The sequence below is a fragment of the Panthera uncia genome (assembly GCF_023721935.1).
Source record: "Panthera uncia isolate 11264 chromosome B3 unlocalized genomic scaffold, Puncia_PCG_1.0 HiC_scaffold_1, whole genome shotgun sequence".
Classification (NCBI taxonomy): Eukaryota; Metazoa; Chordata; class Mammalia; order Carnivora; family Felidae; genus Panthera; species Panthera uncia.
In genome coordinates, this window is record NW_026057582.1 from 74,558,319 (window position 1) to 74,584,530 (window position 26,212).

General features: G+C 35.8%; 1 protein-coding gene and 2 pseudogenes across 1 annotated transcript; 1 reads left to right on the forward strand and 2 right to left on the reverse strand.

Annotated features, from left to right (window-relative positions):
• Positions 1 to 6,435: 6,435 nt before the first annotated feature.
• On the reverse strand, positions 6,436 to 7,414 carry LOC125909785 (olfactory receptor 11G2-like). The gene has a single exon (XM_049613251.1). The coding sequence runs from the start codon at positions 7,369 to 7,371 to the stop codon at positions 6,436 to 6,438; it is 936 nt and encodes a 311-aa protein (XP_049469208.1). The 5' UTR covers positions 7,372 to 7,414.
• Positions 7,415 to 16,095: 8,681 nt separating this feature from the next.
• Positions 16,096 to 16,274, forward strand: LOC125910428 (uncharacterized; annotated as a pseudogene).
• A 3,647-nt stretch (positions 16,275 to 19,921) lies between these two features.
• On the reverse strand, positions 19,922 to 20,875 carry LOC125909788 (olfactory receptor 11H6-like; annotated as a pseudogene).
• Positions 20,876 to 26,212: the final 5,337 nt, after the last annotated feature.

Below are 26,212 nucleotides of genomic sequence, written 5' to 3' on the forward strand. Positions count from 1 at the left end.
GATTACCCTTTGCTTTGAGGCAATTTCTGATAAGGAAGCTAGTCCTCAGCACACTAGACTTCTGTCAGTTGGAGAAATGAGTGCCTCAGTCTTGAAGGAAAGATCTGGACAGCACATTACAACATCTGCTACATATGGGCCCACTGGGTGCCATATCCCATACCTATGGCACATCATAGAACATGAACTATGTGTGCTATGTGTCCTGTACCTATGCCATATCATAGAATAGAACATGTACTATAAACTCACCATCACTCTCACTGTTTTGTATATCTTTGGACCAGATATGTTGGTTCTAAGAACTATGCTTCAGATGCTTTCAGCAGCTGAAATGTGTATCTTGAAATGTGTGTCTTTGTTGGTGGTGATGTCTCTGTTCTCCATGGTGATGTATATGAATCTCATATCCAGCTATTTACTAGAAATGGAGATGACTAATCACATCCCCTAATACCCTCTATAATAATGGTATCTTTTATAAAGACTCTGATTATAAAATTCCTCAATGATAGCCTACTCAATAAGGACATGAAATTTGTTCTCAGTCATATTTTTTTATTAAAATTTTTTTACATTTATTTTTGAGGGAGAGAGAGAGTGTGAGCAGGGAAGGGGCAGAGAGAGGGAGACACAGAATCTGAAGCAGGCTCCAGGCTCTGAGCTGTCAGCACAGAGCCCAACACAGGGCTCCAGCCCACAAACTGTGAGATCATGGCCTAAGCCGAAGTTGGACACTCTACTGACTGAGCCACCCAGGTGCCCCCTCAGTCATATCTTTTATGGAATGAATATTAGCTCATGAATAGTTCTTCCTATTAAAAGATCCTGTTGAAGGAACCTAATTATATTAATTGTACATCTCTGGCCTACTATACAAAATGAAAATATTTTGTAACCTTACTTTGGAGTTGCATATTATAAGGCCAAATGTAAAGGCACTATATACAGAAGTCAATAAAATATAACTTAATTTTTGTAAGATAAAGAATGAAAAAAGCCCTGATATATAGTTATAAATATTTTTATATGATTAGGAGCAGAGAGAACAGTATGAAGCACATGTACTAGATTGTTGATATTGTTTGTGTAGCAGAGATGGGTGGGGGTAGAGTGAAAAGTAGATTAAGAATTAAGTGGTGGTGGTAGAGAGTAGGAAGGAGAAAATAAAGGAGTCCACCAGAAAAAAAAATCTCATTCATGTAAACTTGACATATGTGAAAGAGTGTGTGATTTGTGTATACAAGAATACATGAAAGATTGGTCACTAAAGTATTAATGGTGGTTAGCTCAGAGTGGTGGGAGTTTAGATAACTTTAAAAATATTTTTATGTTTTATTGTTTGATAATTACTACAATGAGCATTTATATATTGAGCAAAGAGCAAGGTATTTTTTTTTTCTCTGTGGGTGAGAAGAATCACTGCATTAAGGAAATCTTTCCTGAATACCAATAAGTATCAGGGTATCCCTTGGAATTAAAAAGAAAGCCAAATTAATAAAAGTACGTGAAATACACAAAGTACATTCCAGCTTACATGTTTCTGGCTCAAAGAATTAGTTCTGAATGTAATATTTTAAATATAAGTATAATATTTATACTTTGATGTCCTTTAAAGATTGATTTTTGTATTTCAATACCCAAATGATATATTTCTTCATTGTCCTCTGTTTCTTTTTACATCTATTTGTATCTATCTTAATTGTTGAATTATGAATTAAGTTATATCTTTTAATAGGAAGAACTATTCATATTTATTTTGATTAAAGATGCTCATTACTCATTAATGTATCAATAGGTGTGGCCAATTATAAATCACAATGGGTAGTAAGTGCCCTGTGGACCTGTATTCTAGAAATACTTCTTTTCTGTGTATTGTGGCATACTTGTAAATAGATTGTGATCTGTGAATGGTTAAGTGCATTTTTTTTTTAAGAACTTGCCATGCTTTCTCACTTCTTAATATTACTGGCTTTTATCTGTACTCTTTTTTCACTTGCTCTCATACCAATTTATAATTCCTTTGTTTATATCACATCTTGTCCATTTGCCACTTGTTTATGAGCCCTGCAAGAAAAGGAAATATATCTTACTTCTGTATATTAGTCATTTCTAGCTCAGTGTCTAGCATATTACATATATTTAATTGTTTTAATGAATAAATGATTATGGAGGAAAATACTACAACAATAATAAAAATATAACCACTTTCAATTTTTCATAGTTTATTTAATCTCATGGGTCCTCAAAAGAGGAAGAATTTTCCTACTTTGCTCCAATAGAACCAAGGAATTTTTAGTGAGATGACATCAAGAGGTTGTCAGTTTTCTTCTTTTTCATTTTCTATCAAAAATCAGTCCTCTTCCTAATTTCCCAAAGAATCAAAGAATTATGAAAAAAGTTTCCCTGGTTCTAATTTTATACTGGAATAGTTGTAAGATTTATTTTTCAGTGTTAACATTAATGTTAAATGTTTTAATCTATGTTTAAATCTAGTATATGCGAATAGAAAGAAATTTTAAAAATACATAGGCATATACAGTGAAAATATCTCCTTCTTTCCCTACCCCCAAACACCCAATTAACTTTCTCAAAAACAGCCCCTGTCTTAGTTTCTTCTTTCTTCTTCAAGAAGCACATAATGTATTTCTGAACATAAATATATACATACTCATATAATTTTTCTTCACGTGAGAGATAGCCCAAGACAGCGATCTTTTTCATTTTGTTTTTCATTTAATGATATACTTTCAGGGTAGCTTTAGATCAAAAGATGTGTACAGATCTTAATTTTTAACAGTTATATAGTATATTTCATTCTGTGGATGTATAGTAATTCAATGTCCTTAACTGATAGGAATTTAGATCGTTCCAATATTTTTCTATTGGAAACAGTAGTCAGTATTCTTGTAGATATACCATTTTTTTATATGTGGATATACTATTCAGGTTAATATCTAGGAATAGAATTTCTGAGTCAAAATGAATGCTTTTTAAATTTTGATAATTTTTGTCAAAATGTCCTCCATAAGTATTGTACCAATTTTGCTCTACTAGCAAAGGAATAGATTGCTGCTTTTCCCAACATCATGTTTGATCTTCATCAACTTTTGTATTTCTCTAATTCTGAATAAAATAGAATGTCTTTTAGATATTTGAAAATATTTGCTGTATTCTTTTTTTTAATACATTTGGCACCTTTTCTATTGTGCCGAGGCTAGAAGATATTTATATATATTAAGATATTAATCTTTTGTCTGTAATTCATGTTACTATGACAGATATTCTGAAAGGCAGAAATATAAGCTGAACTGGAAGAGTAAGGACAATTTGCTGTTGTTAAAAGGGTAATAGAAAACTTTAGGTTTTGGCCTAGGATTGTATTCTTGTGTAATTTGTAAGGTCAAATACAAATAAATATTTAGGGGCTGACTGTTATTCAACATAGTATTGGAAATCCTAGCCTCAACAATCAGACAACACAAAGGAATAAAAGTATCCAAATTAGCAACAAGGAAGTCAAAGTTTCTTTTTTCACAGATGATCTGATAATCTATATGGAAAACCCAAAATATTCACCAAAAAACCTGCTAGAACTGATCCATGAATTCAGCAACGTTGCAGGATATAAAATCAATGCACAGAAATCAGCTGCATTCCTATACATCAATAATGAAATAACAGAAAGTGAAAACAAGGAATCAATCTCATTTACAATTGCATCAAAAACCATAAAATACCTCGGAATAAACCTAACCAGAGGTGAAAAATTTTTTCACTGAAAAGTATAGAGAGCTTATGAAAGAAATTGAAAATGAAACAAAAAATAGAAAAATATTTTATGCTCATGGATTAGAAGAACATTGCTAAAATGTTGATACTACCCAAAGCAGTCTACATATTCAATGCCATCCCTATCAAAATAACATCAGCATTATTCACAGAGCTAGAAGAAACCGAAAATTTGTATGGAACCAGAAAAGACCCCAAATAGCCAAAGCAATCCGGAAAAAGAAAACCAAAGCTGGAGACATCACAATCCTGGACTTCAAGCTGTATTACGAAGCTGTAATCATCAAGACAGTATGGTATTGGCACAAAAACAGACACTCAGATCAAAGGAACAGAATAGAGAACCCGGACACCGATCCCCAAATGTATGGCCAACTAATCTTTGACAAAGCAGGGAAGAATATCCAATGGAATAAAGACAGTCTCTTCAGCAAATGGTTCTGGGAAAACTGGACAGCGATGTGCAGTAAAATGAACCTGGACCACTTTTTTACACCAGACACAAAAATAAACTCAAAATGAATAAAATACCTAAATGTAAGACAGGAAGCCATCAGAGAAAGCAGGCAAAAACCTCTTTGACCCTGGCCGCAGCAACTTCTTACTCAACACATCTCCAGAGGCAATGGCAACAAAAACAAAACTGAACTGTTGGGACCTCTTCAAGAAAAAAAAGCTTCTGCACAGCGAAGGAAACAATCAGCAAAACTAAAAGGCAACTGACAGAATGGGAGAAGATATTTGCAAATGACATATCATAAAGGTTAGAATACAAAATCTATAGAGAACTTATCAAACTCAACACCCAAAAAATGAATAATCCAGTGAAGAATTGGGCAAAAGACATGAATAGACTTTTCTCCAAAGAAGACATCCAGATGGCTAACAGATACATGAAAAAATGCTCAATATCACTCATCATCAGGGAAACACAAATTAAAACCACAATAAGATAGCACCTCACGCCTGTCAGAATGACTAAAATGAACAACTCAGGCAATGACAGATGTTGGCGAGGATGTGGAGAAAGAGAATCTCTTTTGCACTGCTGGTAGAAATGTAAATTTATGCAGCCACTCTGGAAAACAGTATGGAGGTTCCTGAAAAAATTAAAAATAGAACTACTCTATGACCTAGCAATTGCACTCCCAGGTATTTATCCAAGGGATACAGATGTGCTGTTTCGAAGGAGCACATACACCCCAATGTTTATAGCAGTGCTATCAACAATAGCCAAAGTATAGAAAGAGCCCAAATGTCCATTGACAGATGGATGGATAAAGAAGATATGGTATATATACAATAGAATATTACTTGGCCATCAAAACGAATGAAATCTTGCCATAAGCAACTGTGTGGATAGATCTAGAGGGTATTATGCTAAGCGAAATTAGAGAAAGACAAATATCATATGGCTTTACTCATATGTGGAATTTAAGATACAAAACAGGGAAGGGAAGGGAACATAAGGGAAAGGAAGCAAAAAGAATATAAAAACAAGAAGAGGGACAAAACATAAGAGACTCCTAAATATAGAGAACAAACAGGGTTGCTGGAGAGGTTGTGGGTGGGGGGGATGGGCTAACTGGGTAAAGGGCATTAAGTAAGACACTTGTTGGGATGAACACTGGGTGTTATACATAGAGAATAAATCACTGGAATATATTCTTGAAATCATTATTACACTATATGCTAACTAAGTTGCATGCAAATTAAAAAAAAAATAAATAAAATTAAAAAAATAAATTGGAGGCTGAATTATCCTTGTTGAAAACTAGTGAAGACACTTTCCCTCTCCCCCACCTTTTTTTTTTTTTGAGCTTTTACTTTAGAAAACTTGTAATTAAATTTTTTTTCTGTCTTTGAAATGTATGTAAAAATTAAATCTAAGTGAGCCTCTTGCCAACTTTATGACTCAGAAGTGTCTTTGTCAGGGACCTAAGAAGTCTCCTGAAATATAATCATCAGTGTGGATACTGCCCCTATCTCCCATTTTCCATGGTAGCTTAGAAGCCTAGCTTTGGTGGCCTATCTGCTAAGTTGCAAAACTATGTCAGGTAATAAATATGTGTATTTTTCCTTTGTATTAAGCCAATTAGCAAACAAAGATGGCCATCCAATTATCAGGTGAATCTATGATGAATTATGTATGACAAAGTGTGCTGTCAAATCTTTTTGAGAACTAGTTCCTATTTATCTTGAGAACATGTATGTAAATGGTTTGTATTTGCTTGGCTACATAAAGGAATGAGATTTCTTTATGTCTTTGCCATCTCTTATCAGATTGCCTGTGATTCACATATTCTCTTGCTTTAATGCTTATTCAATAATAAAACTGTTTCTTTCTCTTCTACTTTTGTGGATAGGTTTTCTGTCTTGGCAGGAGATATTTTTAATTCTATTTCTGCAACAAATTCTACTAAGTTTTTTCAATCTATGACTCTGTCATTTCTAAAATTAGGGAGATGAGTTCATCTTTGAGATCCCTTATAGCCCCATAAATTCTAGGAAAGAAGCTGTATGGTGTATAAGGTTCAAAAACAATATAAACAATTTTCTGAGTGATGTCAGGTAGTCTTCTTTTTCGCTAAGAAATTAAAAACAGATTCTGCCCCCAAATGTTTTAAACCAAGGCTCTTACTTTTATGTTCTCAACAATGTTTTCATAGCATGTTTCATATCTTTGTTCCTCAGACTATATATTATAGGGTTGATGAGTGGAGTAACTACAGAATAAAACAAAGTCACCATCTTCTGCATCCCAGCTTCACACTCAGATGTTGGGCTCACATACATGACCATCACTGAGCCATAGAACAGTGAAACCACTGCCAGATGGGACCCACAGGTGGAGAAAGCTTTTCTTCGTCCAGCTGCTGAAGGGACCCTCAACACAGCTCTCAGAACAAGAGCATAGGACACCACGATAAAGAAAAAGGGAATAAATAAGAGCAGAGAACTTAAGGTGGAGCTAGTTAACTCTATTGCAGGGGCTCTAGTACAGGTGAGGGCCAACAGGGGACCAGGATCACACAGGAAGTGGTCAATAATCCTGGATCCACAGAAGGACATTTGTGAGATGATGATGATGGGAATCAAGAACCAGAGGAAACCAAATACCCAGCAGCTGATCACAAGATTGGTGCAGAGACGTCCAGTCATAATGGTTGGATAGTGTAGAGGCCAGCAGATGGCAAGGTACCGATCAAATGCCATAATGGCCAAGAAAAAGCATTCTGTAGAACCCAAGGAGAAGAAAAAGTAGAACTGGAGAAAGCACCCAGAGAAGGAGATGACCTTGGTGTCAGAGAGGAAGTTGGCTAACATGTTGGGGACAGTGGAGGTGACATACCAGATCTCTAGGAAGGAGAAGTTGGCAAGCAAGATGTACATGGGGGTGTGGAGTCTCTGATCCCAGCTTACAGCACAGATGATGGACCCATTGCCCATGAGGGTCAGGAGGTAGACAACAGAGAAGAGCACAAAGAAGAGGATCTGCCCCTCCCTGGAGCAAGGGAAGCCCAGGAGGATGAAGCCAGTGATGGTGCTGGAGGTGTTGGGGGTGTTGGAGATATTCATGTATCTGGGAGCTGTGAAAAGACCATCAAATTATTGAATGTCTGTGTATATGGGGACCCACATATGTATTGAAACCACTCTGTGGAATGCAATAAACATTTATATGTCAGTAGTTAGTATTTTTGTCTAATCCCGAAATATTGTTCTGGCTTAGTCATTGGACTGAAAAACACAAGCAGCCAGTGAATATCAGTGGATAGACAGAAATGTTTCTTTATTGTGAAATATATGGAAACATGCTTAATACATAAACTTATAGCTTAATAAGTCATTATACATAAACCTCCATAGTAACTACCACCAAGATCAAGAAATAGACTAACACTTGCATCCTAGAATCCTCTCTCATGCTCCATCACAATCACTATCCTCTGCCTCTCTATTCCTCCAATTGTAACATTCTCTTTTCCTTAAGGTAATCGCTTCTTTGTTTTTATTTTAATAAAAAAGTATGTATTCCTAAACAAAAATATTTGGTTTTTCTTGTTTTTCTACTTTACATAAAGGAAAGTATACATTTGGATGGCTTCTTTTGTTCAACAGTAAGTTCATGAAATTCATGTTGTTGCATGTATCTGCAGTTTTTCCATTTTTCCTTCTCTATACTATTACATTCCATGAATAAACCGTAACATAGATTAATTATTAGCTACCAGGAATAATGCTACTATGAATATAAAGTTCATTTTTCTTGGTTCACACATGCATGCATTTCTATATGCTGGATAATAGAATATGTGCATCTTCAATTTTATTAGATTAGAGTCAACAGTGTTCCATCATTGTTGGACTATTTTCCGCTTACATGACAGTACATGAGAGCTCTGATTGTCAACACCCTTTTCTAATACTAAGGTCTATATTTACCAGAGCCTGGGAAATGATGTATAGAGTGCATTTTAACTGCTTTCTCTTTTTTGTTTTCTTCTGGTGATATTAGACTGGGTAGTTCTCCTCTTGGCAGTAATTTTTTCCAGAGTAGGTGGTTACATCAGAACAGCTCTGCTTTCAGGAGAGAATAGTCCAGAAGTGATTAAGAAAAAATAAATAAATAAATAAAAATAAAAAAAATAGAAAAGAAAAAAGGAAAAAGAAAAAAAGAAAAAAAAACTATCCTCAAACTTGGTTTAGGAGAACATTGTAATGCATGATGTAATTCACAGCCACTTCTGGGAAGTCTGTTATCCATCTTACATGAACATTGAGTCTTATGATCAGTCTTTTAATTTAAATAAGACATTTCTTTACTGTACCTCCCACTTTTCCTGTATGCTTCTTCCAAGAGAGAATTCTTTGAAGTGGCTCACTCAGAAGCATCTTACTGAGCAGAAAGTTTCAAATAGAACTTTTTCATAGGCTCAAAATCAGTTTGTGTAAGTTTACCAGAAGTGACTGGGAATTAGCATAATGCTTTGCACTTAGACAGCTCTTAATGAATATTCGTAAAAATGATTGAATAACACACTTTTTTCAGTTTCCAGAGAGAGATCACACCCACAGAGCTATTTGTGGACAAAGCTAATTCAAATTGTGTGGCCTTGGAGCAGCAGACTCTTAGGACTAATGGAATCACTTTTCTGTTTTAAGGTAATGAACTCACTGATTCTATTTGGCAATGCAATCTACCAATTTCAGGAATAAAAGATTCAAATTGTAGCAAATAGCTTTAGTTCACTTCTGTTAATATAGTTCTCCAGCCATCTAGGGTAGGTACAGTTGAGGGATAGGATGAACATTAATTTGGCTTTGTGGAAATAGGTCTTTGATTGTCTGGCCTGGGAATATGACTACAAAATCCACTGGTTTCTATTCCAGCTCTATGAACTGTGGAACCTGATACTATTGATCCAAAGTTAAGGTACACGGATCAGGAAACTTGAAAAGAAGAGAAAGCTTCCTTCTAGTCACTGCTTGGGAGTGCCTCAAGGCAGAATGAGTTTAGAAGGTTATACATTTGCATAATGGCTTTATGCTTTTCTGAGTTAAAACAACAACAATAACAACAACAACAAAACCTTTGTTAAATAATCCTGTCCTCAATCCTGGGTCTTAGTTATTATAGCCTCTCTAAATAGGGCATGCCTAAGGAACATGAAAAATATCTATTTCCATTATCTGGATTATAGTATCAATTAAACAATCACATTATTTTTGAGAGTCGCATAGTTATCCAAGGAATCTGACAGTGGTCTATTGATGATAGTGTATTTTTGTGTTGATTTAAGAAGATTTGTGATAGGGGACCAGCAAACTGAGTAATAATTTAGAATTTATAATCTGTGTACCAAAGCTTCCCTTTCAGAGACAGATCTAGGTCTGGATTTCATATGATTTTCATGACATGGGGGACTCAACTGGTCAATAAAATTTCCCAAGGTCCTGCTATTTTATATCTTAACTTATATTACAGTGAGGATTTTAGAGCCTCAGCTGTGGGAGGAACAGGTTCTGGTTCTTGTGCCATAAACTTACACTTTCTAAATGCCCTTTCCTTTCTGATTTTAAGAACATGTGGCTAGGGACTGAGATTAAGTTTCAGATACCAAATATTCCATTTTTTGAAGGCAAACTTAAATCAGACATAAAATATCTAACATACATTTGCATTACCTTACACTGTTCTCATTCAGGATGAACATATTCACAATGTGGTCTTTTCTGAAGCAACCATTTTTCCAAATGCCCTGTTCTTCGAATGGGGTTGTTAACAAATGTTGGATCCATGACAATACATTAACTGCTAATGAATGGAAGAAGTGGCTCAAAATAAAATTTACTTAATGTGTGAAATTCACTTATGGACTTTAAATTCAATAAAATTTTCAGTAGGTCAAAATAATTCATTACTAATTGTGTTTGGGGCATTTTTAACCAAAGTGTTTTGTAGGATGTTTCTAAAAGGTTATGTTTTGCAATAATCACATTGTCCATTGCCTCAAAATATTTTCAGCAGTTTGAATGGCTTAATGTTTAAGGACTTACTTTTCCTGGTTTAGTCTAATTTTACATCCCTTCCTTTCTTTTGCACCTCACATCCAATGCATCAGCAAGATGCTTCTGTTTCTAAACTATGACTCACATCATGCACTTCTCTTTGTCTTCACTGTTTTCTCCCAATTTCAAATGACATCCTTTCTTCCTTGGACTTCTGCAGCAGCAACCTAACACAAGTCCTTGCTTCTACTTTTGTTCCTCTACCCTCAATTTTCCGAGCAGCAGCATATTACTCCTTAAAAATGGAAAAATCAATCATGTTAGACTTTTGAGTAAAACCATTTCTTCTCAGAACAGTTCTGTGTCAGGAAGTCTCACAAAGCTGTTCTAGAAAGCTAGGAGGGATTCTAGAAAATAAGAATAGCCATCATCATTTTATGCTCAATCTAATATATTTAACAGGACTGTATTGCTACTCATGTTTTATCACTTAGCTCATTTGTACAGAAGAAACTATATGCTTACCTGCCACAAGTCTTAGCTGGAGCTGTCAGGGGAAAAAAAAAAAGACTGATTCCCACTGCAGAGGGGGCTGTGAATATCACTGTGTTTATGACTCCATGCTGAGTTAGTCGACTGAGTTAATTAGCAACAATCATCTTGTTTTGGTTTACTTGTTTAATTAGTCAACCTAGGAAAGGTTGAAATAGACCACATGAGTGAGCCAGGTCATGCCATACACAGTTGGAGGAAGACATTTCCTGATCTTGGTATGTTCATGTGTTGGCCCTCTCTCCACAGCCAGGTTAGAAATGTCTCATGACAACTCAATTTCCTCCTTTAGCTGGTTTGTATAGTTTCAGTGAGGGGGTTGTCACATCAGTAACATTGGTAATCTGTTTCTAGAAAATACTTAAAAGTAAGGATAATTTTCCCAATTAGGCCGGCAGGCCGGTGTGCATAACAGAAAAATATTGGATTTAGAGTCAAGAGCTTTTTTTATTAGTCATAGGAAATTAATACTCAGTTACCTTAAAGTAGGCATAAAAACACCCTCTTTAAAGGGCTGCTGTAAAGATTATTGAATGAGATAAATGCCTGTGGAAGTACCTTGACCATTGCCTGACCAGTAAAAGCTTAAGAAATATTGGTTGTATGTGTATGGCTATAGCAAATTTGAAGAGAGCTGCAGGTAAAAGCTAGGAGATTATGACTTTTGCTCTTCTCCATACTTCATAAGCTTATTACCTGGATCAGCAAAGGGAGTTCCAAACTGAAGCTTCTCAAATTTTCTGTTTTATTTTCTTAGAGAGATGACAGTAATTAGGAGAAAAGAGGTGGAAGTGATTGTGATGAGGATCCTTGATTTTATTTGTGGAAGGGTGGAGGGTTTATAAGCAGAGGCTGTCAGGAAGTAGTCCCTGTTTTTTGTTTTTTTTTGTTTTTTTTTTGTTTTTTTTTTTAATCCTTGAGGATCCATTTACTGTTTCTAAAAGGAAAACAGTGTCAAGAGACATTTTTCTGCTTGTTATTCACTTCCCTTGGGACCTACCTTAACTTTTTTTTTTCCTATAATATTTTTTTCCCTGTTTTAAACCTCTCACAAGTAGAATGACATTTTAACAAATCAATCGACTGGTTTTTTTATTAATTAATCGACCAATAAGTCTATCCCTAACTTCTCTAAGTGTGCCCCTGTTCAATTCCTGCCTCTTACCCCACTCTGAACTCACTCCCCAGGTAGCCACTGATATTTCTCTCACTGTAGATGTTTGCATTTCCTACAGCATTATATAAATGGAATAATACCATGCTCCTTTTTTTTTTTTTTTTTTTTTTGGTCTACTTCCTTTTACTCAGCACAATTATTTTGAGATTCATCCATGTTGTTGCATCTGTCAATAGACCATTCTTTTTATTGCTGAGTAATATGTAATATGTATGTATATGTAATATGTACGTAAAGATGTATAAGAATTTATTAATCCATTCACCTTTTGATGGGTGTGGGTTGTTTCTAGTTATTAGAAATAAACTATGTTATTAGAAGTAAACCTGCTAGGAACATTTGTGTATAAGACTTTGTATGTCATATGCTTTTTCCTGTTAGGTAAATAGCTATGGGTGAAATGGCTTTATCAAGTGGTAGATATATGCTTAACTTTTTAAGAAGCTGCCAACGTGTTTTTCCAAAGTTCCTGTACCATTTTACATTCACACTAGCAGTGTATGAGAGTTCCAGTGCATTTATATCATCACCAACACTGGTATGGTTGGTCTTTTTTTTTTTTTTTTTTTTAACGTTTATTTATTTTTGAGACAGAGAGAGACAGAGCATGAATGGGGGAGGGTCAGAGAGAGAGGGAGACACAGAATCTGAAACAGGCTCCAGGCTCTGAGCGGTCAGCACAGAGCCAAACACGGGGCTCGAACTCATGGACCGCGAGATCATGACCTGAGCTGAAGTCGGACGCTTAACCGACTGAGCCACCCAGGCACCCCATGGTTGGTCTTTTTAATTTTAGTCATTCTGGTATGTATACAGTAGTAACTCATTGTGTTTTTAACTTGTAATTCCCTTATGACTAGTGATGTTTAAATATATTTTCATTTGCTTATTTGTCATTTGTATATGTGCTGTTCAATGTATGCTCGAATATTTTATCAATATTTTTATTGGGTCATTTTTTTTCTTTTTTTAAAAATTGTTTTTTTAATGTTTATTTTTTTGGAGAGAGAGAGACAGAGCTTGAACAGGGGAAGGGGCAGAGAGAGAGGGAGATACAGCATCTGAAGCAGGTTCCAGGCTATGAGCTGCAGCACTGAACCTGAGGCGGGGCTCAAATCCACAAACTGTGAGATTATGACCTGAGCCAAAATCCAACACTTAACCAACTGAGCCACCCAGGAGCCCCTTTTAAAGTTTTTTTTTAATGTTTATTTATTTTTGAGAGACAGAGACTGTAAGTGGGGGAAGGGCAGAGAGAGAGGAAGAAACAGAAGCTGACACAGGCTCCAGGCTCTGAAATGTCAGTGCAGAGCCGGAGGTGGGGCTCTAACCCATGAACTGGGAGATCATGACCTGAGTTGAAGTCAGATGCTTAACTGACTGAGCCACCCAGGTGCTCTGGGTCATTTGTTTTCTTATTGTTGACTTTTGAATGTTCTTTACATATTCTGATTGCAAGTCCTTCAACAGATTTTTAAACCTTTTTAGTATTTTAGTTAACATACAGTGAAATATTGGTTTTAGGAGAATTCAGTGATTCATCACTTACATAAAACATGCAGTGCTTATCACAAGTGCCGTCCTTAATACCCATCACCCATCTAGCCCATCTCCTACCCACCTTCCTCCATCTGCTTTCAGTTTGTTCTCTATTGTTAAGAGTCTCTTGTGGTTTGTTTCCCTTTCTTCTCTCCCCCCCCCCATATGTTCATCTGTTTTGTTTCTTAAATTCCACATATGAGTGAAATCTTATGATATTGTCTTTCTCTGACTTATTTCACTTAGCATAATACAGTCTAGCTCCAGCTGTATCATTGCAAATGGCAAGATTTCATTATTTTTGATGACTGTATAATATTCCATTGCATATATACATAACAGTTCTTCTCTATCCATTCATCAGTCAGTGGATCATAGGGTAGCTCTATTTTTAGTTTTTTTTTTTTTGAGGAACCTCCATACTGTTCTACAGAATGTCCACACCAGTTTGCATCCCCACCAGCAGTGCAAGAGGGTTCCCCTTTCTCTGCATCTTTGCCAACACCTATTGTTTATTGTGTTAATTTTAGCCATTCTGACAGGTGTGAAGTGCTGTCTTGTTTTGATGCGTATTTCCCTAATGATGAGTGATGTTGAGCATCTTTTTGTCTGTTAGCCACCTGGGTATCTTCTTTGGAAAAGTGGTTATTCATATCTTCTGCCTATTTCTTAACTGGATTGTTTTTTTGGATATTGAGTGTGATAAGTTCTTTATAAAGTTTTGATACTAATCCTTTATCAGGTATGTTGTTTGCAGTATCTTCTCCCATTCCGTAGGTTGCCTTTTAGTTTTGTTGTTGGTTTCCCTTGCTGGGCAGAAGTCTTTTTTTTTTTTAATTTTTTAAAAGTTTACTTATTTTTGAGAGACAGAGACAGAGCCCAAGTTGAGAAGGGCAGAGAGAGAAGGAGACACAGAATCCAAAGCAGGCTCCAGGCCATGAGCTGTCAGCACAGAGCTTGATGTGGGATTCTAACCCACAAACTATAAGATCCTGACCTCAGCTGAAGTCGATGCTTGACTGACTGAGCCACCAAGTCACCCTCAGAAGTTTTTTATCTTGATGAAGTCCCTGTAGTTCATATTTGCTCTCATTTACCTTGCATTTGGCAACATGTCTAGTAAGAAGAGTTAATACCTATTCTTTTCAAACTGTTCTAAAAATAGAAATGGAAGGAAAGCTTCCAAACCCATCCTATGATGCCAGCATTACTTTGATTCCAAAGTCAAGGACCCCACTAAAAAGGAGAATTACAGGCCAATATCCCTGATAAACATGGATGCAAAAATTCTCAGCAAGATACTAGCAAATCAAATTCAATACTACATTAAAAGAATATTCACCATGATCAATGGGATTTATTCCTGGGCAGTAGGGCTGGTTCAATATTCACAAATCAATCAATGTGATACACCACATTAATAAAAGAAAAGATAAGAATCACATGATCCTGTCAATAGATGCAGAAGTATTGACAAGATACAACATCCATTCTTGATAAAAATCATCAATAAAATAATAGATGGAATATATCTTGGCACCATAAATGCCATATACAAAAGACCCATAGTTAATATCATCCTCAATGGAGAAAAAGTGAGAGCCTTTCCCCAAAAGTCAGGAACAAGACAAGGATGCCCACTCCCACCATTACTGTTCAATATAGTATTGGAAGTCTTAGCCTTAGCAGACAACGAAAAGAAATAAAGGGAATACAAAGTGGTAAGGAAGAAGTCACACATTTGCTATTTGCAGACGATATGATACTCTATGTAGAAAACTCAAAAGACTCCACCCCAAAATTGCTGGAACTAATACATAAATTCAGCAAAGTTGCAGGATACAAAATCAACTTGTGGAAATCTGTTGCATTTCTATATGACAATAACAAAGCAGCAGAAAAACCAAAGAATCAATTCCATTTACAATTGCACCAAAAACAATAAGTTACCTAGGAGTAAATCCAGCTAAAGAGGTAAAATATCTGTACCCTGAAAACTTATGAAAAAAATTGAAGAAACACAAAGAAATGGAAAAACATTTCATGCTCATGGATTGGAAGAATAAACATTGTTAAAATGTCTTTATTACCCAAAGTAATCTACACATTTAATGCAATCCCTATCAAAATACCATCAGCATTCTTCACAGCGCTAGATCAGTGTTAAAATTTGTATGGAACCACAAAAGCCCCCGAATAGCCAAAGCAATCCTGAAAAAGAAAAACAAAATTTGTGGCATCATGATTCTGGATTTCAACCTATATTACAAAGCTGTAGTCATCAAGGCAATATGGTACCTGCACAAAAACAGACAGATGAGTGGAACAGAATATAAAACCCAGAAACGGACCCACAACTCTATGGTTAACTCATTTTTGACAAAGCAAGAAAGAATATCCAATGTAAGAGCAGAATTCTTGTTTCGTTTCTGATTTTAGAGGGAAAGCATTCACTTTCACCATCAAGTGTTCATGCCAGATGTAAGTTTTTGAAATGTTCTTTACAGATCAAAAATATTTCAAACTTTGCCACAGTGGCAGTATCGTAGCCAATGAGGCTTATCTGAAGCGTGATTATTGCTAATTGAAAGCTTTTCATAGATCAAAGATGTTTTTGATGAATCGCAGTTCGCTAAGAACTTTTATCAAGAAGGGATGTTGGTTAGAATGTATTTTAATATGTGCAGGTATATTACATATAACTTAGATTCTTATGTGCCAACTTGGGCATTTACATCATCTAACAGGGTTTAAATGGGAAAACTAATGCCAAATTTCAAGCAACCTGGTTCTGAGAAAAGTTTTGCCCTTAGCTTACATTCCATTTGTTAGTTGAGAGTTTGCTATACTAATGTTTCCTTTTTTAAGGAATTATCATGTAAACATCATCAATAATTAAGCCCTACAAAGGGCCTGACAAAATAAAAACTGTTTCTCCGCATCTGGTGTTTTCATGGCAGCATACACTAGTGATGCAAATGGAATATGAGTATTTCCTTAGAAAAACACAGGGAATGAATCTATAAGCTTCATCAATACAGACTTTAGTAGCCTATGGCATGTGATCTGAAGTTAGTTGTTTGCCAAGGTGACTCTCCATCTCACAGATTTCTGTTCACTGGTAGAGGCTACTCTCTGCTCTAGAGGGTGACTTGTTCCCATCAAACTGTGTAAGAGAAAACCACAAGTGGGAAGTAACTGGTCCTCATGGCTGCTGAATATCCATATACTGTTTTAATTTCTCTCTTTCTGCTGCCAGGATCCTGAGGGCATTTTGCTCTCACTGCCACTCACCTCAATATCTGCTCTCTAGTGTCCTCCGAATTCCACTCACTATCGTATTAAGATCAAGTTATAGAAATAAAATTCCCTCTTTCCTTATTTCAGCCAGCATATATTATTTTATACATTTAAGAGGAAAATTTCTGAGTAAAAAAAAGAGAACAAAATCAAAGAAAAAATCATGTCTTCAGAATACAAGTATCTTATTTCAAGATAATTAAAACATTTACTTAAAAGTTTTTTTTTGAATAATATAGTTTACTGAATTCATGTACTACTTCCCATGAATAAACCCCTCCCCTGCATTTCAGTCATGCCAGGACTAACTCTTTCCCAAACTTCCCGTTTCTTTTTCAGTTCTCAGTCACCCTTTCCTTCAACTCCTCACTTTTCTTTGGATGGCAGGTGTGAGCTCTGTACAGGTGAATTATTTCCAGTGCAGAAAGAATTTAATAAACTTCGTAAGGCATATATTGTGATAGTAACAGTTCCTTCCATTCTTATGAATACTCCTCCTAAGTCAACTTATACATTATAGAAGAGAACTTTGGTATCCAAATAAGGGGTTATTAATCTTTGACTTGGGTGAACATGCAGTTAGCTCTAAATTTTATTCTTAGTGTATTCTGGGCCAGACTTCTGGAGTAAGGCAGAACATCAGAAAGCTAATATTTGTATCAAAATTCTTAGATCTGGGAAGAATTGCTTTTCTTCTATATAATGCCTTTGAATCTTACTGAGAAATGTTATGAGAAGCAGCTATATAGAACCAGATTATATCTATGTATATCTGTGTCTTTCTATTTATCTATCATCATCTATATCAGATACTTTGGAGGGTCAATATTCACTGTATTTCTTAGTTTCCTTAGTATGAATCCCCATGAAAGAAATTGTTACAGCATTAAGAGCCATTAATTTAGCTTTCCCTGAACCCACGTGTTTTCTTCTCATAGTTAATAAAAATCATACAGCAAATAATGTTTCCCCATTCTTCACTTTGTTTTAAAGGGAGTTCATAACATATTTAGTGGCTTGCTTTAATACAAACATAAAATCTTATCCAAAAATTGTCATTCTATTTTTTTCTTTCTAAGTTGATATTTCTCTTATTTTTTCTTTCATTGCACTTTTCTTTCAGTACATCAGGTCCTTAATGTAACAAGGTGGAATATAGTATAATAAAGGCACATATAAATAAACATGTAACTAAATAAATAGTTCCAAGATAAGAAGAGCTTTTGAAGTGGAAAGGATTTTATTAAGATGGAATTTTTCTTAAGCCTTCCTCTATGGTATTAAGCAGGCTTTCCCAGGAGTTCAGATAAAACACTATTTATTGTGTTTTAGAAGGTTCTAGATGATCTGATCCTGCCTATCTCTCTAGCCTCCTATACAATTTTCATTTTGGGTAGCCAAATAAATTATTTAATATTCTTTGAAAACCACAAACTTTAACCTATACTTACATGGGATTTGGTTCCCCTAGAACTTTGCATAGCATATTTTATGACTTTGAAATATCACCTCCTAACAAAGGCACTCTCGAGCCATGTCATCTAAATTACCCACTATCCTACCCAAAACTTTTCTATATTCATATATTCATCTTTTATTGAGATATAGTTGATATGTATAACATTATGTTAGTTTCAGGGATGCAATGTAATGTTTCAGTACCTGTGTAATTATAAAGTTACCATCTGTTAAAAGTTACCACAGATAACATCTGTCATCACACATAGTTACAAATTTTCTTTTCTCCTTTCTTTTGGAATTGACTAACTGGAATTATAGATTTATGTGTTTAGCTGATTATTATCCATCTCCCTCACTAGAATGTAAATTTCACAAAGGCAGGGAATTTATCTTCCACACTGATGTAATTCAGGGCACATCACAGAGGAAATCAATGTTTATGGAATGACTTAGTGAAATGCACCAAATAAACTGAACACTTTATTTTTGACCAAATAGTTGGGCCAAATAACAAGGAGTGGTTGTCAAATTTCTCTGCATCTGTTTATATCTCAGTCTCTGGGAATCATGAATCACTGGTTTTTGCTCTCTGCTTTTACCTCTTTAGGGCTCTGTGTCAATTCACCCTTCCTTCACACAAAACTAACCCAAACTGTAATGCCACTATATTATGGTCTTCTTTAAAAATGTAAACCTGTTTCCAGGTGTTTTAATAATTTTGCACAAGTAAGAAGAATGTAATCTAGTCCTTAATTTATAAATGGAGGATTTCAAAATTGATGCAGGAAAATAAACTTCTACTACTTTCATGAATGTTTGACTCACCTATAGTGTTCACTGTAACTCCTTTCACTTTTCTCAGCTAATGTGGGGTTTGTATTTCTCTGTGTCACATATTTATTTAAAATAGTGGCGCTATCAGATCAGTTTGTGGATTGTGCTGGTCTAGGTGTATCAGAACCACCTGAGTAACATTAAAATAAGGATTTCCAGGAGTCCAATTCAAGATTCTGATTTAGATATGGAGAAAGTACTGGGAATCTGTTCTTTTAAAAAGCTCCCTAAATAATTATGAAGCAGACAGGTTAAGGAGACAGTGCTTTTAATTATTATTAGTCGTTTGTATGTCAATTAAATAAATAAAAATTTTGGCTCAATTATGATTTGGTTGGCACTAATTTACCTTGAATTTAGTGAGCTAAAAGGGTGTGAATAGTCTTCTAAGGAGTAGAGCAGAGATGTTTAAACAAGCAAAACCAAGTGCAAGAATGTATGCACTTAATAGAAGTCAAAAAAGGGAGGAGTCTAGGGACTAAAATGGGCAAGCAATTATTGGAGGAAAGAATAAAAGAAGAATCTAAAGTCCAGAAATTCAAGTCATTTAAGTCTAATTAACAATGTATGAAATCCTGATTTGAGTACAAGGTATGATTTAATTGAGCATACTACTGTCCATTATGTAACTAGACAGAAATAGATGAATTTGAGTCTGTGTTTGAGTCTGCAAATGAATAAAGACCTACTTCTTAAGTGGGAATGGAAGTGGAGAAAAAGAATTAATTCTGATTTTGACCTACTCATGAGTTCTCATTCTCTTTGACTAATTTTTGTGCATATGAATTTTTCTCAAGGCAGCCTTCACGTCATTGTTCCGGAGACTGTAGATCAGTGGGTTTATAAGTGGGGTCACTGATGAGTAGAACAAGGTTACAATATTCTGTATCCCAGCTGCATTTTCAGAGGTTGGGCTGATGTACATGACCATGATGGATCCATAGAAGAGAGACACCACAGCCAGGTGGGAACCACAGGTGGGGAAGGCCTTACATCATCCAGCTGCTGAAGGGACACGCAACACTGCTCTGAGAACCAGGGTGTAGGACCCAAGGATGAAGAAGAAGGTGATGAAGATAATAAGAGAGCTCAATATAGAACAGGAAACCTAATTCCAGGGGCAGGGATGCAGGACAGGGCCAGGAGAGGACCAGGGTCACAGGCAAAGTGGTCAATGGTATTGGGACCACAAAAGGGGAGTCGTGTGATAAAATAGATAGGGACTGGATAGCAGAGGAAGGCTGTGACCCAGCAGAGGGCCACCAGGTTCATGCAGAAGTGGCTACTCATGATTTTAGGATAATGGAGAGGCCGACAGATGGCCAAGTACCGATCAAAAGCCATGAGGGGCAGTAAGAAAGTCTCAGTAATGCCCATGGAGAAGAAGAAATAGAACTGGAAGAAGCAAGCAGTGAAAGAGATGGTTTTGGTCTCAGATAGGAAGTTCTTTAACATATTGGGAACAGTGGTGTTGATGTAACAGATCTCCAGGAATGAGAAGTTGGCCAGCAGAATGTACATGGGGGTGTGAAGCCTGTGATCCAGCTTCACTGCACAGACAATGGCCCCGTTCCCCATCAGTGTCAGGATGTAGGACACAAAGAACAACATGAAAAGGAGGACCTGAATCTCTCTGGAGCACGGAAAACTCAGTAGTATGAATTCGGTCACTGTGCTGACTCCTGACATATTCATGGCTTCCTAAAGGGGTAGAGAGGAAGAAGTGTCAATGACAAAGATGACCTTAATCCTCAGGAATATTTCCTTTGTAGAGATCCCAAACTCCTTCAGATTTTGTAATTCCATTAAATAAATAATATAACTATACTGCTAAAGACTATGAACCTTTCAGAGTGCTGGTATGATCAGACTCTGAATCTTTGTATTCTGTCATTTCTCTTTCAGAATTTTCTCATGGTAAAAGAAAAGATCTTATGTGATAAGCAGCTTGAAGAATGTTAATGACAGTACTAACAAAAGTAGGTAAGTATGAAAATCATGTATTTGTATCTATAGATTAAGATATATAGACCTTTAATATTGGACACAGAATTTCAATTACTTAAATCTTTGGAATCAGAGATAAAAAAGTTAGGCATCAGAAGAGGGAGAAAGGTAACAAGGTGCAGAAATATTTATACATTTCAGTGTTATTCTGGATCAGTGTTGGAACTGTAAGTGTTGACATCCTAAGGTGGTCTAATAACTGACACAAAAAATGTCAAATGACTATCCATTCTTCAGGGTTCATCATTGTTAGCTCAATAAAATTTTGAAAGTCCAGATATCTAAATGATGGCTTCTGATTTGGTTCCATATTTTACCTACTGAATTAAAACACTTGTGTAACAAGAAACAACAGGTGTTGGTGAAGTTTCAGAGACAGGAGAACCCTCTTGCACTGTTGGTGAGCATGCAAACTGGTGCAGCCACTCTGGAGAATAGTATGGAGGTTCCTTAGGAAACTAAAAATAGAACAACCTTATGATTCAGCAATTGCACTATTAGGTGTCTACTCCCAAAATACAAAAATACAGATTCAAAGGGGTACATGCCCCCCAATGTTTATAGTAGTAGCATTAGCAACAATACCAAACTATGGAGAGAGCCCAAATGTCCATTGCCTAATGAATGGATAAAGAAGATGTGATTATATATATATATATATATGAATATTACTCAGTCATCAAAAAGAATGAAATCTTGCCATTTACAATTATGTGGATGGAACTAGAATGTATTATACTAAGCCAAATAAGTCAATTAGAGAAAGGCAAATGCCATACGATTTCACTCATGTGGAATTTAAGCAACAAAACAGTTGAACATATGGGAGGGGGAGTAAAAAGAGTAGAGAGGGAAACAAACGACAAGAGACTCTTAATGACAGAGAACAAACTATGGGTTGATGGAGGGAGATGGGTGGGAGATGGACTGATGGGTGATGGGTACCTAGGAGGGCACTTGTGATGAGCACTGGGTGTTGTATATAAGTGATGATTGACTGATTTCTACTCCTAAAACTAATATTGCACTGTATATTAATTTAAATAAAAGATAATAGTTACATTAAATTAGAAAAAAACTCTAGAAAACAAACAGGATTGCTGGAGGGGAAGTGAGCAGCGGATGGGCTAAATGTGTGATGGGTATTAAGGAGGACACTTGGATGTTACATGTAAACGATGAGTCAGTAAATTCTACTTCTGAAACTAATATTACACTATATGTTAACTAATTACAATTTAAATAAAAACTTAAAACAAAAAAAAAAGAATGTGTAAAATCTCAGCCTAGGTTAAAACTAGAAAAATATAGGGGTGTCTGGGCGTCTCGGTCAGTTGAGCGTCCAACTTTGGTTCAGGTCATGATCTCACAGTACGTGAGTTCAAGCCCCATGTCAGACTCTGTGCTGACCGCTTGGAGCCTGGAGCCTGCTTCACATTCTGCGTTTCCCTCTCTCTCTGCCCCTCCCCTACTCAGGCTCTCTCTCTCTCTCTCTCTGTGTGTCAAAAAATAAATAAACATTTAAAAAAATTTAAAAACTAGAAAAATACAGAAAAAGTAATCAATGTATTGGCATATTAAGGATTTTTGAGGGTTTTGCCTGAAGTGTCATGATACTTAGTAAGGCCTCTATTCTTCTGGGTTATGGATAGATACAGAGGCTCACAAATGTCAGATACTCCCAAGCAAAGGCCTCTGGAAACCAGGAACAATGGTGTGGGAGCCATAAACTGTCCCGCTAGACAAGGATTCCCCTGCTACTTCCTCACTCCTCTGTTGCCCCCACCCAGTTCTAGATATTTAGGGAAGTTAAGGGAGAATCATTGTGAAAACTTCCTTCTCTGAGTTAGACTTAGATGTTGTGTGATTTCTGTGGTGAGAAAAGCAAAACAAAGCCGTGAAATTGCCTACAATTCTTTTGTTAGTTTGCTTTTAATTTATTAATTTATGTTAGGGTCCCCTCCATTAGTGAGGGACAGTCATAATTTGGACCTAAATGACCCAAGTGACACAACTGAGTGATGATATTTATTAAAAAAAATGTAAATGCATAATACAGACCCAGATGCTTCTAATAAAAGTATTCTAGCTAAGAATATTTATTAATGTATCAGTTATAAAATGCATTACTTTCTAGATTGCATAATGTCATAACTTTAAGGGTGATCTTGATGATTGTAATTAGTGACACAAGGGATCAGGGAAAGTCAGAATTTTCCACATCACACTTCACTGTAAGACTCCTCTTTGGTCTGTGACTGGATCATGTTTGGCAATATCAAGCATTGAGTAATTCCTCTGTAGCAGGAATTCAGTGTAACCCAGAAGTCAAAGAATCCATGAGGAAAGAGGTGTAAAAGGAGGCAATATTTGGTGATTAATGTCTGTGAGGATTGCAATGACTTTGTAAGCCATGTGGGAATGAACCCATCAAGCGGGCGTGTTCAGTCATGTTTTCCCTCCTCGAAATGACTGATCATCTGCGCTGTGGCAGAGCCGAACACGGCTAAAATAAGAGAGAGCTGAAGTTTTTTCTGCCCTGCTCCTCATTGCCACTTTGCCAGTCATTTCCAGATGTCACTTTCCTAACATGCTGTTTCCCCCAAAGAGCTGGTTCTGACTGGATCTACCTCCTGGTTACTAAGGATGGACTTTCCATACTTCCTCATCCTCATGTCTCTCACATCCTTGATTCCCAGCCCTCTTAGTTGCAAAGATGAATGTCTTTACATTCTTCATGTAACTTGATGTGCTGTTGTTTCCACAAACACATAAAAGAAGGCAGAGCTAGAAGACACACCTAAGAACTGTCCTAAACTTGTATCTCTTCCAAACTTACCTCCTCATAGAACCGGCAGGTCTGACTTGGAATCTTCTGCAGCAGGAGGCAGGCACAATGGAGGGCATGGCATCCTTGGCATCCAGCAGCCCAGAGAAGGTGTTTACATTGCTGGGCACATGATACTGGTTTGGAGAAAAATTGGCATATATGATACACAACAGAGACTTATTTATGTTTTTCTGAAATCTGTATCTGATTCCTTCTAGGGGATATAGTCTCCTGGGAATTCCAAAAGTGAGAATTTATGAGAGAAAAATGTCAGTTATATCCCTAATGTTCTCTTCCCTAAGGAGTCCAGTGATTGGCCTTTGGGATCCAGTTTCTCCAGTGGTGATCAGACACTCTCATGCTATTCTTAGAGTCATTGTTTATTTTGTTCAATAGACAGATTACTCTTATGGTGGTGCAATCACTACAGCAACCCCAGCTTAGCTGCGACATGAGATTATTTATTCTCTTGTTACTTTACATTTTATTCATTTTTTGAGTCTGCTGCAAGTTTTAGATTCTCTTATCTGTCAGTATGAGTCATGTCATCAGATTTCTCACTTTTATTCCTGTTGACCTGCTCAATGGCTTGAAAGGGGTTATTCCTTTTTTTTTTTTTTTTTTGCTAACAGGTTTTCTCTCCCAGATTCACTCTGTGCTTCTAGTATGACCCTGATAAATAAATTCCATTTCATAGTGAACAAGTCCCAGAAGAAGGAAACATGGGGTATATGGTGAAATGCCAAAGTTCTAGAAGATAACCCCTCATTTAGTCCTTTAGGTTGTTTTAGACTGTTTTAGCGGATGTCCCTAAAAGTTGACATGATTGTTGAAATTTTCCTTCTCCTTTCAAGTGAGTTGTTGCTGAGAGTGGTGACTCAAACTTTTGGACCATTTTGTGTTATTACTTTTATGTCTATGTGTGCATGCGCACATGGGTATGTGTGCAGTTAGATATGATATTTAATAATGTTTTTCCTCTGTTATTGGTGTAGAGCCATCTTTAATGAGACTGCATTCTTGTTAATAATTTATTATTGGGTGTACAGCATCAACGAGCAAAGAGTTTTATGAGGAGTTATGACTTGAAGTTTCCTCATTTTCTCAGCATTGTTTCTGTAAGGTAGAAATGCTTTTGTTTCTTATGTGGTAACAGCACTTTTTTAGTCCTGAAAATTGATACCCTAGGACGCACACTAGCTAGGGTTTTGAGTGAATTATTCATTGAAAGCTTTTAGTGCTTGAATGTACAAAGAGAATTTTCTTGACACTAAGGTCTGCCAAAATTATGATTTGGAAGAAAGAATTTATCTCTTTCATCAGGTGGATGGTTCCATGCCAAATACTTGAACTGAAGTACTAAATTATAGAATTTAACTCAAGGGAGTTGAGGAGCACTCTTGATTTGTTAAAAATATGTAAAAATATACACACACATATGCACACATACAATGTATATACTCCCATACATAGTGAAGTTCTCCCTCCTGGTAAGGAAAGATACTTGTGAAATATTCCCTTATTTTATTTTTTCCAGTTTTATTGAAATATAATTAACATATAACAATGTATAAATTTAAGTTGTAAAACATGAGGATTTGATATATGTATATATAGGAAAATGATTACTGTTAAGTTTAATTTACATCCATGACTTCACATAGCTACAACATTTTTTTTCTTGTTTTGGGAACTTTTAAGATTGACTCTCTCAGTAACTTTTTAAATATACAATTCTAATATATTGTTAACTATATTATTAATATACTGTCTAATATATTCTAATATATTGTTAATATGCTGTAATTTATATCCCCAGAACTTATTTATCTTATAACTTGAAATCTTGTACATTTTGACCACCTTCACCCATTTCCTTCAACTTCCACCCCTTACCTCTGGTAACCACCAATCTGTTTTCTATTTCTATGAGTTCAGTCTTTTTAGATTTCACATGTGAGTGAGAACATACTGTATTTGTCATTTTCTGTCTGGCTTATTTCTCTTGGCATAATTCCTTCAACATTCAAGCATGTTTTTGCAAATGTCCTATGCAAGATATTTCTTTTTTTTATGTGTGAATAATATTCTATCATATATGTAACACATATTCTAAATATATATATCTATTATATTACATATATAATATATATCTAAATGTATATTATTTTATTATATAATATATCATATATTCTATTAAATATATA